Source organism: Macaca nemestrina, chromosome 9, assembly GCF_043159975.1.
Source record: "Macaca nemestrina isolate mMacNem1 chromosome 9, mMacNem.hap1, whole genome shotgun sequence".
NCBI lineage: Eukaryota > Metazoa > Chordata > Mammalia > Primates > Cercopithecidae > Macaca > Macaca nemestrina.
In genome coordinates this window covers 120731645-120748086 of record NC_092133.1, presented here as the reverse complement: position 1 = coordinate 120748086, position 16442 = coordinate 120731645, and the positions used below count along the sequence as shown (strand labels likewise).

At 47.9% G+C, this 16442-nt stretch overlaps 1 protein-coding gene across 1 annotated transcript; it reads left to right on the top strand.

Annotated features, from left to right (window-relative positions):
- The first annotated feature begins 13063 nt into the window (after positions 1-13063).
- LOC105480033 (pancreas associated transcription factor 1a) lies at positions 13064-15074 on the top strand. The gene is made up of 2 exons (XM_011738467.3): positions 13064-14186; positions 14599-15074. The coding sequence occupies exons 1-2, from the start codon at positions 13400-13402 to the stop codon at positions 14799-14801; spliced, it is 990 nt and encodes a 329-aa protein (XP_011736769.1). The 5' UTR covers positions 13064-13399; the 3' UTR covers positions 14802-15074.
- The last annotated feature ends 1368 nt before the right edge of the window (positions 15075-16442 follow it).

Below are 16442 nucleotides of genomic sequence, written 5' to 3'. Positions count from 1 at the left end.
AAAAAGCCAGAATCAGGAGTGTATGAGGATACAGAAAGACATTCTACCATGAGGTGCACACAGGGAAATCTATTTCTAGAGCTGGTAAAGGCTAAATAAAAGTGAGATTCAGTAGACACGAGGAAATCTCTGTCTACCCCCAAAATGCCTTCAAATGACTGCACTAAGGCCCAAATGCCAGATTCAAAAAATCCCTTCCTGTGATTTATGGCACTACCTTTCAAGAGTCCTAATCAAATCCTGGGGAGGGAATGATGTGGTTGCTCTGTGTTGCTCATACCTTACGGGAGCAGATGTTTTCCTTTATGGCCTCTAAGTGAGACCAATGGCCCTGAAGTAATTGGCTTCTAAAGAGGGCAAAAAGGATAATTTGGAGCACTGGGCATTCTTTGAAGACACAAGTCTTGGTGGGTCATCCATGTGTTCACCATGAGGCCACTCCATGCCTGGGATGGGGCTGGGGTGTGGACGCAGGACTAAGAAAGGAGATGCAAAAAGGCACACTGGAAGGTGCAGAACCCAGGCTGTGCTTGGGGCTGAGCCCCTAACATCTCATGGATTTGCTGGGGATATCTATGGGCTATTGACAGCTCTAGGCTTTTGTAAATATGTTCAACCTCCCAGAAGCACATTTCTGCCCCTCCTCTTGTGGTCATGCTTCCTCAGGACTGGCTTAGCTCAACGTTGTTCCTTTTATTTTTTCCCCTGAGATGGAGTCTTGCTCTGTTGCCCAGGCTGAAGTGCAACAGCACAATCGGAGCTAACTACAACCTCTCCCTCCTGAGTTCAAGCAATTCCCCTGCCTTAGCCTCCCGAGTAGCTGGGATTACAGGCACGTGCCACCATGCCTGGCTAATTTTTGTATTTTTAGTAGAGATTAGGTTTCACCATGTTGGCCAGGCTGGTCTTGAACTCCTGACCTCTCTGCCTGCCTCAACCTCCCAAAATGTTGGGATTACAGGCATGAGCCACCGTGCCTGGCCAACACTGTTCCTCTTTTGAAGCTCTCCCTGTCCCTTCATTCTTATACCAACTTATACCTCAATATAGCCCTCACTGAACTGGATCATAATTACTCCTCTCTTTACTACACCAAGAATGTGTTAAGGGGCAGAGATTGCACATATTCATCTCTGCATTTCCACATCTATAACACAGTCACCTGAACATAGTTGATGCTCAAAACATATTCTTTAAAGCAATAAATAAATTAAAACAGCATGATTTGACATTTTCTCAGCATTTCTGTGTTTACAGCTTCATATATAATGATGAAAAACAACAAGATTATTCAGCTTAAAAAAATACCTAAGTGGCCAGGTGTGGTGGTTCATGCCTGTGTTCCCAGAACTTTGGGAGTACAAGGTGGGTGGATCACTTGAGCCCAGGAGTTCAAGACCAGTCTGGATAACATGGTGAAACCCCATCTCTACAAAAATAAGTTGGGTGTGGTGACATGTGCCTGTAGTCCCAGCTACTTGGGAGGCCAAGGTGGGAAGATTCTTTGAGCCCAGGAGGTGGAGGAGGCAGTGAGTCATGATTATGCCACTGCACTCCAGCCTGGGTGACAGAGTGAGACCTTGTCTCAAAACAAAACAAAAAGAAAACAAACTTAAGTGATTGTTCAGCATTATATAGAGTAGTAGTTTCCAAAGCAAGTAAGATATTCTACTGAGGTGCAGGAAGAATTTTAGAACTTACATCTTTACTCACCTTCTTAAAATTTATTTTTGTGCATGTTGAAAAATGTACCCAATGTAGTCCTATTTGTGTGCAATTTAAAATATATAAAGATACATATATTCTCAAGAGGTCATACTCAAAACTGGTAATGATAAGGTGCGTTGGGCACAGCTAATCTCCATCTCCCCAACACACACTACTTTTCTCTCTTTCTTTGATAACATTCTAAGTTATAACTAGAAACATGCCTACCAACCTCAAGACTGTTTGTCTGCATCCCTTGCAGCTAGATGTGGCCATGTGATGGCTCAGGCCAATTGAGTGTGACCAGCCTCGATGTAAGCAACCTTCAGGTCATGGGTTCTTAAAAGGAAAGAAGGAAAGTGTGTCCTTTCCTTTTTCTTGCTGGCTGGGATGCAGCAATGGTAGGAGTAGGAGCAGCCATTTTAAACTCAGGGATGGAAGCCATGTTTCAGGAGCAAGTTTCAGAGCAACAAGCTGCAAGGAAGCTGGACCTCCAACCCATGTAGTCATCATATAAACTTTGGATTGCCTATGCTAAACTATTACATGAGAGAGACATAAATGTTATATTTTAATCACCCTTATCCTTAGACATGTGTTACAGAAGGTAGAACACTTATCCAAAATAATGCAAGGTGTATAGTCAAAAAAAGAACTTTTAAGTTGATACAGATAATCAAGGCTCAAGGTGAAAGATACCAGTGGAAGAGAGTGCTCCAGTTCTTCTTTGAACCCCTGTAATATCACTTCTCATGCATGCCTCTTTTTTTCTTTTTTCTTCTGTACTTTATAGACATTTGATTAAAAAAAAAAACTTACTCATTAGGGGAAGCAAGATGGGAACTGGCATTCATTGAATGCCTGCTACGTATCAGATGCTTTTCATAAATCATTTGCTTTACTTTCCACAACAATCCTTAAGGTAAACATTGTTATTTCTTCCCCTTTCACTATCCAATGAAACTAAATCTAAGCAAGATTAAATAGTTGATCCAGGAACAGACGACTATAAGGACATTTGAGCAGATATTTGGATCTGAATTCAGGTGATATGGGCCAAATGTCCATGCTTTTCCATTCTCTGCCCTTTCATGTGTGTTTCTTACCTTTCCAACTCTTCTTCTTGCATCTTCTCCCTCTTATTTTACTTCACTTCCTTTTCACTTTCTTCTCCTGTCCTCTTTCCTCTCTGCTATCTACCTCCTGAAGCCAAACGTCTGTATTTGGTAATCATCTGGAACAGTATTTCTCAATCTTGACTTTAATATGTATATATATTCATGCCTGTACATATGTGTATATTCCTGTAGACATACACATATGTATGTACTTGTATAAAATCTCCATAGAGATTACTTACATTGCACACAAATAAGACTGTAGTAATACACTGGGTACATTTTTTAACATGCACAAAAAGAAATTTAAACATTCATGGAAAACAAAACAGCAACAAATAAAAACATTTATGGGCTCTCAGTGTCACATTCAATAATTATTAATATGAAATTAAGTAATGTACTTAAGTAATTTCATATTAATAATTTAATTAGTAATTCACAAATACTTAGAACATCAGAATAAACTCTTTCTATGTACTGCTCTTGGATAACTACAAAGCCAGACAAAATTTAAAATGAAAAAGTTTATAAATCAACAAAATTCAAATTAACCAGCATTTACTATGATAGATAATATGACTCTGTCATAGTGACATATGCCACCTACAAAGCTAACATGGTATCAGTTCCTCTCTTCAGTCCACTGTGTGCCACGGGATAGTTCTACCCCAGTTTAATTGAACTACCATGCTAGCTTTGTCTGTCTAGCTTGTTGTGCAGCTATTTCATCTTTTCTAGGCACAAGCACAATCTCTGTGTGTTTTCTTTAGCTTGCAGTAATTAAGGTTGCCTGATTGGCACCCCCTAATCTTAAACATGAATGGAAGCCCAGATTCAGGTCCCATGTCCCATGGTAGGACCAAGTCCTAAGGTGCTCATCTAGATGTTCCAGCAGACGCCCATACTTCATTGTCATTATTTTTAAAGGTTATCATCTAAATGATATCACAAAATTTAAAAATTGTTGTAATAAAACTATGGAGCTTTCATTGAAGAAATATGGATCCAGAAAAATCAGAGTCCCACAGAAAGGAGAGGTCCAATGATAGGTCCTGCCAGGAAACTCAATCCCAGTAATGGAGAGTCCCCTTGTTATGAAGAGAGAAATGGCTATAAATACTGATTACAGAGGAATGAGCAGATTGTGAGGCAACCGTGTCCCATAACAAGCCTGGCTTATCCTTCAGATAAGAAGTGAAACAAACATCCTTGGCTTCTCTGCAGGGCTGGGGAGAGTGAGGGAGTTAGACGGGGAAAGCTGTCTTCCCCTGGGCTCCTGCACTCACAGTCTTGGAATCAGTCTAACTGGTGACTTGGAGAGGGACACTGCAGAGGAGAAATGATAAAGATTGGCCTGTGGGAACACCTCCCCTGCCTCCCGCCCACCATCCTGAGCATCTTGCCTTGTTTTATGTTTGTTTGTTTTTAAGAGGCAGAATCTCACTTTGTTACCCATGCTGGAGTGCAGTGGTGCATTCACAGCTCACTGCAGCCTTAACCTCCCAGGCTCAAGCCACCCTCCCACTTCAGCCTCCTGAGTAGCTGGGGCCACAGGCATGTGCCACTATGCCCAGTTACCTTTTTTAATTTTTGTAGAGATGGGGTCTCACTACATTGCCGAGGCAACTCCTGGGCTTAAGTGATCCTCCCACCTCGGCCTCCCAAAGTGCTGGGATTACAGGCATAAGCCACCATGCCTGGCCAACGAACTACTTTTCTGGTCCCCACTTTAAAGCCAGGAGCATTAGCAAAAAGCTGTAACTAGATATAATCCTGACTGCTCCAAAAGTCATGAGAATAGCTGAATAGAAGTATGCTGCATCTTCCAGTGTAGACAGTGAATTAAACTCAGTATTTGTTGATATAGTCATTGATACTCTCCACTATGAATCTAGGAGGTAGGATGCGGTGGCCAACACCAGGAATGACTCCTGTGTGATTAAGCAGGCTCCCACTTCTCACGATGACTTACACATATCCATTCCATCATGTATTGAGCACCTACTACTAAATAACTTATTAAGCAACTACTACTATGTGCCTGGCACTGTTGATGTGCTTTATATCTGTTAACTCACTTAATCCTCACAATAACCCAATGAGGTAATATTAGGATAATTTCTTTTTGCATATGCAGGAGCAGAGGCATGGCTAGGGACATGCAGCTGCCTATTTCTTGAAAAGCATAAGCAGGAAAACTGTACACTTGAGATTTCAGGCAGCTTTCCCAAAAACCTAATGTTTCTTGGCTAACATTGGGCACTTTTGTGCTTGAACCAGGTGTGGTCTGGCATATGTTTCTTCAAGCACAGATTAACCCAGAAGATGAAGAATTTTTTGCTCTAGACAAGATTTTAAGGGAACAAGAGGAATAGTAGTACTACTACAAAAAAAAAAAAAAAACAAAAAACAAAAAGTCAGACCACAAATAGAATACAAAGGCAGTCAAAGAGATACAGAAAACATGAACTGAATTGTGAGTTCTCAGATGAAGCGAGTGGTGCTCAGTGAACATGAAATTACCCAACAGTAAAGCCATGTGATGAAGAATCATGCCACCATTAAAGCCTGCCAGGAAAGAGATGGAGAAATTATGAGATGCTGTCCAGTGAAAACTGTAAGATATAGAACTAGAAACACACAGAAGAAAATAGACCAAAATGTTAACAGCAGTCACCAGTAGGTTGTGCCATTGCAGACAATGCGAAAATGTGGTGGTTTTCATGAGTATTTAGTAATTTAAAATGTGTTTTACATTGTTGAATCTCTCTAAACTTTATTCGACATTGACTTCATACAAGAAAAAGCATTGCATCCAGTGCCACCCATTTTAGATTATTATGGAAGGGAGTCACCAAGGTTACTTGACAGCCCCTGCGAGCCCTTGTTGTTCCCACCTACCACCTAGTTCTTGCTGATATTTTAAAATGGCACAAGCTACGATCCAGATCTCTGAAGGGCTCCTCCAGGGTTTATATAAAGACATAATAAACTCCAAAATTTTTCTTAAAAAAATAAGTTCATTAACTTTTAAAAAATTTCCTGCATAAAGGCTTACAGAGTGATAAAATGGACTTTGGAGACTCAGAAGTGGGGTGGTGGGATGGAGGCTAGGGATGAAAAGCTACATATTACGTACAACGTACAGTACTTGGGCGACAGGTGCACTAAAATCTCAGAATTCACCACTATACAATTCATTCATGTCACCAAAAACCACTTGTACCTCAAAAGCTATTGAAATAGTTTTTTCAAAAAGGAATGTTCAAAATAAATACAATATACAAAGAAAAAAATATTTTTTAAAAAGGAAATTTATACCCCCCCAGAAGTCAGTACTTTCTAAAAGCTGCTGTGGTGAAGCCTACCTTATCCACTCGGTTAGTCAATTAACCTCTATTATTGGGGCCTCACCATGAACCCACTAAATATAAAAGTCAGCCAAATTCAAACTCAAGTAGGTTGTATACTTCAAGATAGCTAGAAGAGAAAAACTGGAATGTTCCCAATATGAAGAAGTGATAATTGTCTGAGGTGATGAATACCCTCAATTACCTTGATTTGATAATTGCACTTTGTATGCTGGTATCAAAATATCACATGTGATCCAAAAATATGTATAATTATTATGTATCCATAAAAATTAAAAATTAAAAAGTTTTAAAATTTAAAAATCCTGCATCTACATTCACATATCTTAAAAATCAAAAGATTCAAAGGAGTATACAATAATTCTATCCACTAACCACTCAGTTCCTTTCTTGATGCAATAATTGCATTAGTTTCTTGGGTATCCATCTGGAGGTTTGTTTTTTTTTCTCTTTTTGAGACAGAGTCTCACTCGGTCGCACAGGCTGGAATGCAGTGGTTCCATCTCAGCTCACCGCAACCTCCACCTCCCCGGTTCAAGCAATTCTCATGCCTCAGCCTCGCCAAAAGCTGGGACTACAGGCACGCACCACCATATCTGGCTAATTTTTGTATTTTTAGTAGAGACAGGATTTCACCATGTTGGCAAGGCTGGTCTCAATCTTCCGACCTCGGGTGATTCACCCGCCTCGGCCTCCCAAAGTGCTGGGATTACAGGCATGAGCCACTGCACCCTGCCCATCTAGAGATATTTGATGCCTACACAAACATGCTTACATATATTCCCTGTCTTCTTTGTTAAATGCAAGAAGGAACATACTAGTCACTCTTGCTTCTTTCACTTAACAATACATCTTGGAGATATTTCACATCACCAAATTAAAAAACAAAAATAACAACTCGTTTTTTCTGGCTGCTGCATATTCCATTATACAGATGCACCATAGTTCATTTAAGGCCCTACCAAAGGACATGAAGACAGAAAACATGTATAGCTTTGACAAGAAATAGAGAAAAAATTTTTTGTTTCTATTAAATTCATTGTTGTTCTTTCCACTGCTCCCTTCGGAGGCCAAGATACAGACATCCAGTAATAATGACTTGCAGTGTTTACATTACTAAAGTTCAAACACCTTGCCGAATAACGAAAGCGAAGGACAAAGCTCAGAAGCTTTGCTATTCATCAAATAAACCCTGGCATGACAGAAGACGCTTATTTGGATAATTATATCAGCATTTAGGTGGTTCTCACTTTAAAAGTTAATGTTTAACAAGGAGAAATGCAAAGGCAAGAAGGAATGGGGCTGGCATTCAGCCTGTGGGTCTTCTCTGTATTTTACCACAGATATGTGCCTCCTGCCCTCATTCTCAGTGGGAGACAGCCCAGTTTTATTTATGTATTTTTTTTTTTTGAGACGGAGTCTCGCTCTGTCACCCAGGCTGGAATGCAGTGGCCGGATCTCAGCTCACTGCAAGCTCTGCCTCCCGGGTTTACGCCATTCTCCTGCCTCAGCCTCCCGAGTAGCTGGGACTACAGGCGCCCGCCACCTCGCCCGGCTAGTTTTTTGTATTTTTTAGTAGAGACAGGGTTTCACTGTATTAGCCAGGATGGTCTCGATCTCCTGACCTCGTGATCCGCCTGTCTCGGCCTCCCAAAGTGCTGGGATTACAGGCTTGAGCCACTGCGCCCAGCTGTTATGTATTGTTTTTAGGCTGAGCAGCCACTGAGTGGAGAACGTCTCTTAGGGAACCCTCCCACAAGAGATCCCCATTCCCTTGTGCTAGAAACCCATTTATTTCTACTTGTGGCTCCATAGTGCCAGCATGTCAGTCCAAGCCAGTTAGCCCTTCTAAATCTGTTTCCACTTGTGAATGATAAAAAGCAATCTGCCCAAGCTGGGCATGGTGGTGTGCACCTGTAGTCCTAGCTACTAAGGAGGCCGAGTAGGGAGGATCCCCGGAGCCCAGGAGTTAGAGGCTGCAGTGGGCTATGATCACACCACTGCACTCCAGCCTGGGTGACACAGTGAGACCCTGTCTCAAAAAAAGAAATAAAAATAAAAGTTTAATAAAATACCTGCCCAGTTGATCTCACAGTTCTGTATTAGGAGCTAATGAGCTAATGCATGTGAAAATCATATTAAAGCAACTACATTCAACAACTTCTTCAGAAAAAAGGGGAGGCTGGGCAAAGTGGCTCACATCTGTAATCCCAGGACTTTGGGAGGCTGAGGTGGGAGGATATCTTGAAGCCAGGAGTTCAAGACTAGCCTAGACAACACTGCACATAGGTACAAATATGCCTTTGAAGTGTGAGGGAAGCAGGGCAGGAATCTGTTCTCAGCAGTCAGTGGAGCCAGTACTGGGCTGAGATGGGTAAGACTGGCATTAACTTGGCTGTTTATGGTGACTCATGCCTGTAATTCTAGCACTTTGGGAAGCTGAGGTGGGAGGATCACTTGAGGATAGGAGTTAGAGACCAGCCTGGGCAACATAGGCAGACCTTGTCTCTATTTTTGAAAAATCTGTATTTAAAAAAACAAAAACTGACACTAACTTGCTGTGTGACCTTAGGGAAACCTCTGAACGTCTCTGGGCCTCAGAGGCCTTTCAGCGTGAACCTTGTGAGTATATTTTCCATATCTTTTCCCAAGAGTACAGGGATAAAGAGTGGACCAATGAGGGTGCCTGGCCACTCAAGCGGGGAGAAGAAAGATATCTCAGATAAGGAGTGGTGACAGGGACACAGGAGAGGAGAAACCACCCACCTGCCATCACCTCTGTGTTTCTGAGATGGGGAACAGTATGGGCCATGAGGAATTAACATGGACCCTTTCTCAAGCTAGGAACAGACTGTGAGCCACATCCACAAGTACCTGCTTTCAGGCACTAAGGAGGCATGTGGGATACTGTGGGTGAGACAGCTGCATCCTGGTTTCTGCAAGACGAGGTTCTTGAAGGGAGGATACACACCCAGCATCATGCACTATGAGAATGTTCCATGGGGAAGCTGATGATGAAGAGCCAGGAGGTGCCATTCTTCATGAGTGGCCTTTGCCCCAAGTTCATCCTGGACAAAGCCAGGGACCTGGGCTCTAACCCTCTCGTCATTTTTCCTAGAAGCTGGGAAAAGACTCTGAAAATGTTTGATGAGAAACAAATGAATAAATATTCAAGTCCCCAAGAGGGAGAAATAGCTAGGTGTGGGGAGAGGGAGGGAGGGAGAGAGAGAGAGTGCGCAAGAGCATAAGAGAGCTCATTTCTGAGGTCCCAGCTACTCAGGGAGCTGAGACGGGAGGATCCCTTAAGCCCAGGAGTTCAGGGCTGCAGTGAGCTGTGATCGAACTACTGCACTCCAGCCTGGGTGACAGAGCGACACTTTGTCTCTAAAAACAATAACGAGAGAGAGGCAGAGACAGAGAGATGAGACCAAGGCTCAACATCAATGGCCCTGGCCAGAAGCTCTCCTGCAGCTGAGAACCTAGGAGATGGGGCAAGACCTATGGGCAGCCGGAAGGAAGCCTGGGAATCTGCCAGAACCAGGGCAACAGGGTGGCACTGAGCCCGTGCTGAAGACTTGAAAAAGTCTTGAGGTCTCACCAGGGATTGGCACTAGAAAGAACCAAGTGCTCCTTCTACTGCCCACCACATGGGATGAGATACGATTCTATAATGAGGCAGAGCTCTTTACAAGGTTAGGGGACATCTCTCATGGGGACAATGTGTGGTGAGAAGAAGCCTGAGCCTGGCAGAGAATAGAGTGGCTTGCAGCTCTGGGAGCAGCCTTCTCTCTCTCTCTGTGTGTGTCTCTCTCAGACTCCTGGAGCCTCGTGACCAAGCCCCTCTCCAGGCTCCCCAACTGCCCAGAGAATCCAGGGGTGCAGAGGGCATGACTGGAATGAGGGTGGGGGGCCTTTAGCCTGGCAAGATAAGGCTCAGTTTCAGTCTTCTCATCCAACCTGTTGCTTCCAGTGGCAGAGGGCAGCCATCCACATGGTCGTGACCTCCAGTGACCCAGAGAAAATTCCCTTTATTAGCGGAGAAGTCTTTCTTCTTTTTATAAGAGTAAAGAATTATCATGTCTTACTTAAAGCCTGTGTGTGTGTGTGTGTGTGCGTGTGTGTGTGTGAGAGACACAGCGTCACTGTCTGTAGGCCTTGTCCTAGATTCTCAACAAGGCCAGTGTGCACAGCCAGCAATTCTCTAAAAACTTAGAGGGCAGTAGAGGGAGGAGGAGGAGGAAGGGTAGGAAGGACTATGTCTGAAACAAGTGAGTACATTTTCTGTTCTTCCTACCCCATGCTCATCCATGCACCCCTAGGAGCCACCCAGAGCCTGCATGCTAGTTCTGCCCCCTTCATAAGACAATAAGCTTCCTACCAGCAGTGAATGTCCCATGAGCTCACTGGGTGTTCAAGGTGAATTTCTGTAACTCTTTTCGCAAACTCATCAAAAATGTGAGATGATTTTCTGTGGAAGTGGATTGCTAAAATCATATTGAATAAAAAGATACCCATATATAGCCAGGCATGGTGGCTCATGCCTCTAACCCCAGCACTTTGGGAGGCCAAGGTGGGTGGATCACTTGAGGTCAGGAGTTCGAGACCAGCCTCGCCAAAGTGCTGCAACCCCGTTTCTACTAAAAATACAAAATTAGCCAGTCGTAGTGGCGGGCACCTGTAATCCCAGCTACTCGGGAGGCTAAGGCAGGAGAATCGCTTGAACCTGGGAGGCGGAGGTTGCCATGAGCCGAGATCGCACCACTGCACTCCAGCTTGGGCGACAGAGCGAGACTTTATCCCCCAACCTCCATGCTCCCCCCCAAAAAAGAAAAAACAGATACCCATATATTCACATTCACTCCCCTGTCTCCCAGTCCTCCACCTACCCACATGTCTATGACACATAGTTTCTCAAGAGCCACCAGTCTAGAGAGCCACCAGAGAAAGCCTTTCAACCTCCTGAAAAGAGACTTTGTAGGCTCAATTCTAGTCTTCTCTTCAGTGGATAGTTATCAGTATTTCCGATAAGGCTTTGAAGCTGAGTAATTTGTTACTCTTGCATGTCCTCACATTGCCCCACGGGCACGGGCATATTTCCACTTAGTTTTAGTCTATGTGAGGAAGGGAGGGTGCACATCACTAGCTGGCTAGATTTCTGGTCTTGATACACACACACACACACACACACACACACACACACACACACACACACGCACACACCCTTTTCCCTTCCTTTGAGGTCAGAAAGAGAAATCTAATTGCAGAGAATCACAGCTCAGGCTCTATCACCAGGAACCTGTCCATATTTGCCTTTAAGGATATGCAAATAGTGAACGACTCCTTCACTATGAAGGCTGAGAAACTAAGACAGGAAAAAACTACTGAAAACCAGTCCATCCTTGGGTTAAAATTGTTTGCGGTTGTTGGCAGTTCAAGGTAAGGCAATCTCTGGCCTTCTAACCTTATGTATCTTTTGGTTTAACTCTGGTCTCAATTCAGTTAATTACAGTGCAGTGTCTAAAACCAAGAATCGTATTTAAATCACTAATCTGAAGAGGCATGACTTGGAATTTGAGAGGTGTCTGAATACCCAACAGAAGCCTCTCGTGAGACAAGTGCCTGAAAAAGGAAGTGGCCCAGGAGGACGACTCCTTTCAGTCCTCTGTAGGGAGAAGACGCAGGATGGCTGCGCTTCTGAACTCTTCTGGGGTGGAAGCTGCGGCCTGGCTTTTAACCGGAATTGCCCAGACCTCGGAAGTGTTTATTTGTTGCTCTTAAAGGGAGGAATTCACGTTGCATCACAGTCTGTGATTAAGTCTGTCTTGGGGCAGAGTTGCACACGTTTTGTGGCGTGTGTGTGTGTGTGTGTGTGTGTGTGTGTGTGTGGTGTGTATGTGTGTTTCAGAAAAGAAAGGTCGAGAAAGAAAAAAAACAAATCATTCAGGGATGGTCCCGGTGGCCAGTCAGAAAGGTGAGAGACTCGGGCTTTGAAAACGATTCACACTCTGCCCTTTAACTTCAATGCCCTCCCTCTGGACTGTGCCGGAGCAGACGATTCAATTGACTCCTTTTGTATCCGGTTTATTGCTCAGAATCCCTAGGGTCTAGATTTGCTCTCAGAAGAAACGCGCCCTGCTGAGCTGCTCTCGGAGGCAGCCCCTCCCGTCTCCCCATTCCTTTCTCCAGGCCGGGCCAGGGAGGGCAGAGGAGGCTGCCACTGAGCCGACGTCGCTGGGGACGGACACCAGGCACCGAAGCCAGGCTCCGGAGCGGCGTCCCATAGGTGCGCTCCCAACCCCCGTGCTGCATCTGGAACGCCTTGGGAGTGGGCCCGGATCACCTTCCAATGCCACCCGCATATACTCTGCAAACTGTGCAAAAGCCCTTGAAAAGTCCAGAGATGGGACAGAAGCCCCCAGTGGAACCCAGGCCGGAGCCCCGCGCGCCTCGGATAAGGGGGTGGCGGAATGCACCCACCTGGCCCCTGAGGGCAGCACCCTTGGATTGCCCAGGCTGCCGCGGAGGACGACGATCGCCGCGCGGCCTCCGCTCTCGCCATCTGGGCTACCGGCGCGCACTCCTAGGAGCTTCTCTGGCTGCCTGTAGACGCGGCGCGCGGCTGCCCCAGCCCCAGGACAGAAGGACCCGGCGCTGCTCAGCGCGCGCAGGTAGGCGGTGGGCACCGCGGTACGCAGGTGGCCCTGGAGCCGCGCGCGGGGCAGGTACAGAATCCAGTACGCAGAGGCAGAGGAACAAGAGGAGAGAAGTGCAAGGAGTCCCGGGCCGCGCGACCCCGCCTTTTCCTCACCCCAGGAGCTCCCAAAGGGAGCAAAACGCCCCCCACCCCCGCCCGCCGCCGCGCCTCCGGGCCCCCTCGCCGCCGGCACCCAGCGCTCTGATTGGCTGGCGCGATGGGTCCCTGGCACGCGCCTGTGGATGTTGTTATAAGAATCCTCGCGTGCCAGCCCTCAGCTCCAGCAAGTCCTTCACAGCCCTCCCCAGCGCAACGCGGGCGCCGGCCAGAGCGCAGCGGCCCCGGGCACTCCAGGGAGGCCCGGGGGCGGGCAGCCCAGCGGCCGCCTAGCTGCCCCCAGCCAGGGCTCCGGGAGGGAGGGGCTCGGACAGGCGACGCCGGCCACAGAAACTTACCAAGAACTAACGCGCAGCCCGGCAGTCCCGCTGCCCACTGCGGCGGCAAGCATGGACGCGGTGCTGCTGGAGCACTTCCCCGGGGGCCTGGACGCCTTTCCTTCTCCGTACTTCGACGAGGAAGACTTCTTCACCGACCAGTCTTCCCGGGACCCACTGGAGGACGGTGATGAGCTGCTGGCGGATGAGCAGGCCCAGGTGGAGTTCCTTAGCCACCAGCTCCACGAGTACTGCTACCGCGACGGGGCGTGCCTGCTGCTGCAGCCCGCGCCCTCGGCCGCCCCGCTAGCGCTCGCCCCGCCGCCCTCGGGGGGCCCCGGTGAGCCAGAGGACGGCGGCGGCGGCGGCGGCTACTGCTGCGAGGCGGGGGCGCCCCCAGGCGGCTTCCCTTACTCGCCCGGCTCGCCGCCCTCGTGCCTGGCCTACCCGTGCGCCGGGGCGGCAGTACTGTCTCCCGGGGCGCGGCTGCGCGGCCTGAGCGGAGCGGCGGCCGCGGCTGCGCGGCGGCGGCGGCGGGTGCGCTCCGAGGCGGAGCTGCAGCAACTGCGGCAGGCGGCCAACGTGCGGGAGCGGCGGCGCATGCAGTCCATCAACGACGCCTTCGAGGGGCTGCGCTCGCACATCCCCACGCTACCCTACGAGAAGCGCCTCTCCAAGGTGGACACGCTGCGCCTGGCCATAGGCTACATCAACTTCCTCAGCGAGCTCGTGCAGGCCGACCTGCCCTTGCGCGGCGGTGGCGCGGGAGGCTGCGGGGGTCCGGGCGGCAGCGGGCGCCTGGGCGGGGACAGCCCGGGCAGCCAGGCCCAGAAGGTCATCATCTGCCATCGGGGCACCCGTAAGTGCTTCCGCTTCCCAGCTCAGGTAGACGGGGACGGGCACTCGAAGGCTCCGGAGGGGCTGGGGGAGCTGACTGCCAAGCCGAATGACGGACTGACGGATTGTCGGTGGGCACGGGCAACCTTGAATGCGAGCTCGCGTTTCTCGTTTGTTTGTTTTTTCTTTTTTCTTTTTTTCTGCCACGTTGACCGCGGCTCTCAAGGGCGCGCGTCCCCGCCAGACTTGCAGCTCCTCGGATTCCTGGGAGGGGATGGTGGGGGCTTGAAGTGTGGAGGAAGAGGGTGGTTCTAGTGTAACCGGAGGACACCTGCTCAGTTGAGGTGCCCAGGAAAGGGTCCTAAAGGACCTGATGGGACCAATGGGAATGTGGTTGGATATTCACAGTCTGTCTTCTCTTCTCACCTGTCCAGGGTCCCCATCCCCCAGCGACCCTGATTATGGCCTCCCTCCCCTAGCAGGACACTCTCTCTCATGGACTGATGAAAAACAACTCAAGGAACAAAATATTATCCGAACAGCCAAAGTCTGGACCCCAGAGGACCCCAGAAAACTCAACAGCAAAGCTTCCTTCAACAACATAGAAAACGAACCACCATTTGAGTTTGTGTCCTGAGAAGTCCCAGACTCGGCTGAGGATCTGATTATGTCTCTGTGCATATTGTACATGTAAATATCTATAATGTAAATGTAATTTAAGAATCAAATTTTTCTAATGGCAATCAACTGTTTATTATTTATCTATTTATTATCCTATTGAGTTGATGAAATAGATGATTTCTTTTTAAATATATAATTTATATAATTTATCCTGATTTTCTGAAAATATGCAATAGCCTATGATTTTCCTGAACTCTGTGTTGTTGGGAGAACTCTGGCCAGAAAACGTCATGCTTATTTATTGCCAGATATGGTTTATTTCTAAGCGTTGTCAATAAATACTATTTACACCTTTTCCTGAAGGTTTGTGAGTACATGATTTGATAGATAATCTTTCAAAAGAATTAGTAAAAATTAACCGAACCAGAGACTCAAATTATAGCTCTCTAGTAAGAAACTACATTTCAGATTTAGCCTAAAGGTGGGTAGGTTAGAGGATTAGACCTCAACTTTCTATGACAGCACTTCATCTAGGTCGCCTGCCCTACAACTTTGGTATGTATTTTTAGCCCACCTTCCAAACACCCTATACAAATACATCCTGGAGTATTTATTGTTCCCACTTTGCAGATGGGAAAGCTAAGACTCAGAGACGACATTTGATTTACCCAAGGTCACCCCTACCCTGTCTATTCCTGGTGTATAAAAGTGAGCGCGCGGTGTACTGTGGGAGCAGGGGGCTAGTGGGCTAAGGGAATGGGCCTTTCTCCTTCCACCGGCTGGGAAAGGGGCTACTCTTGAGCTGCCCTGTGACCAACTTCTTCGGCAGCAACAGCATCAGGTACCTGGAACTCAGGCTTACTCCTCACAAAGGAGATGAGACAGGCTACGGTGCCAAAGCCTAGAGACCACTCCGAGGCCACTCAACATAAATCCAGGGTCTTTTAGGTAAGGTAGGAAGAAGCCGCCCGCTACCCCTGCCATCTTTGCAACAGGCTTACTTCTAAAACTGAGTTCGTTTTGCCTTCAACAGAACTTGACCCTCCTCGGCTAGCAACCTGGGGAGAAGGTGAGCCTGAGGCGGGGGGCGTAGGGTCGCCCCCTAGCGAAGGGGAGAAGAGCGAGGGCGCGGCCGAGGTCGCTTAGCCAGAAAGCCTGGGAGTCCAGGCTTGGGTTTGTCTCCTTTGTGACCAAGAGCGCCTCCCGGGATCTCGGGGCGTACTTTCCTGCCCGCCAGAGCCGGGGCGCGCGGCACTGGACGGCGAAGCCTGGCGCGCGCGCAGATGGCGCTGGCGCGAGCGCGGACTGGAGATGCGCTCCTTCGCGTGGCACCTTAGTCCTGCGCGGCGCAGGCCTGGCCCAGTCGGGGTGTGGCTCCGCGGCCCGCAGCGGCCTGGTGGGCGAAGGTACAATTGCGGATAGTCTCTAATACTCACGGCCCTGCCGCAGGACAATATGTTGGCAGCATGCTAATTGCTTTAACCTAGTTTCAGACCCACCGAGGGGTTCCCCGCGCGCCGCGGGTGCCATGGACCTAGTCCAAGAGCAATTAAAGCGAGGCCGCGAGCCCGACCCCGCAGCGCGGCCTGGCCAGACACGCGGAGATTCTGGGTCGCGAGGCTCCCGGGAGCCCCTTGGCCGTGGACCCTCTCACCAC

What these genes read in the sequence shown, in the direction of transcription:
- LOC105480033 (XM_011738467.3), top strand. Translation starts at nt 13,400, where the DNA reads ATGGACGCGGTGCTGCTGGAGCACTTCCCCGGGGGCCTGGACGCCTTT. An exon ending in CATCTGCCATCGGGGCACCC is followed by an intron (nt 14,187 to 14,598) that starts GTAAGTGCTTCC and finishes TCACCTGTCCAG; the next exon opens with GGTCCCCATCCCCCAGCGAC.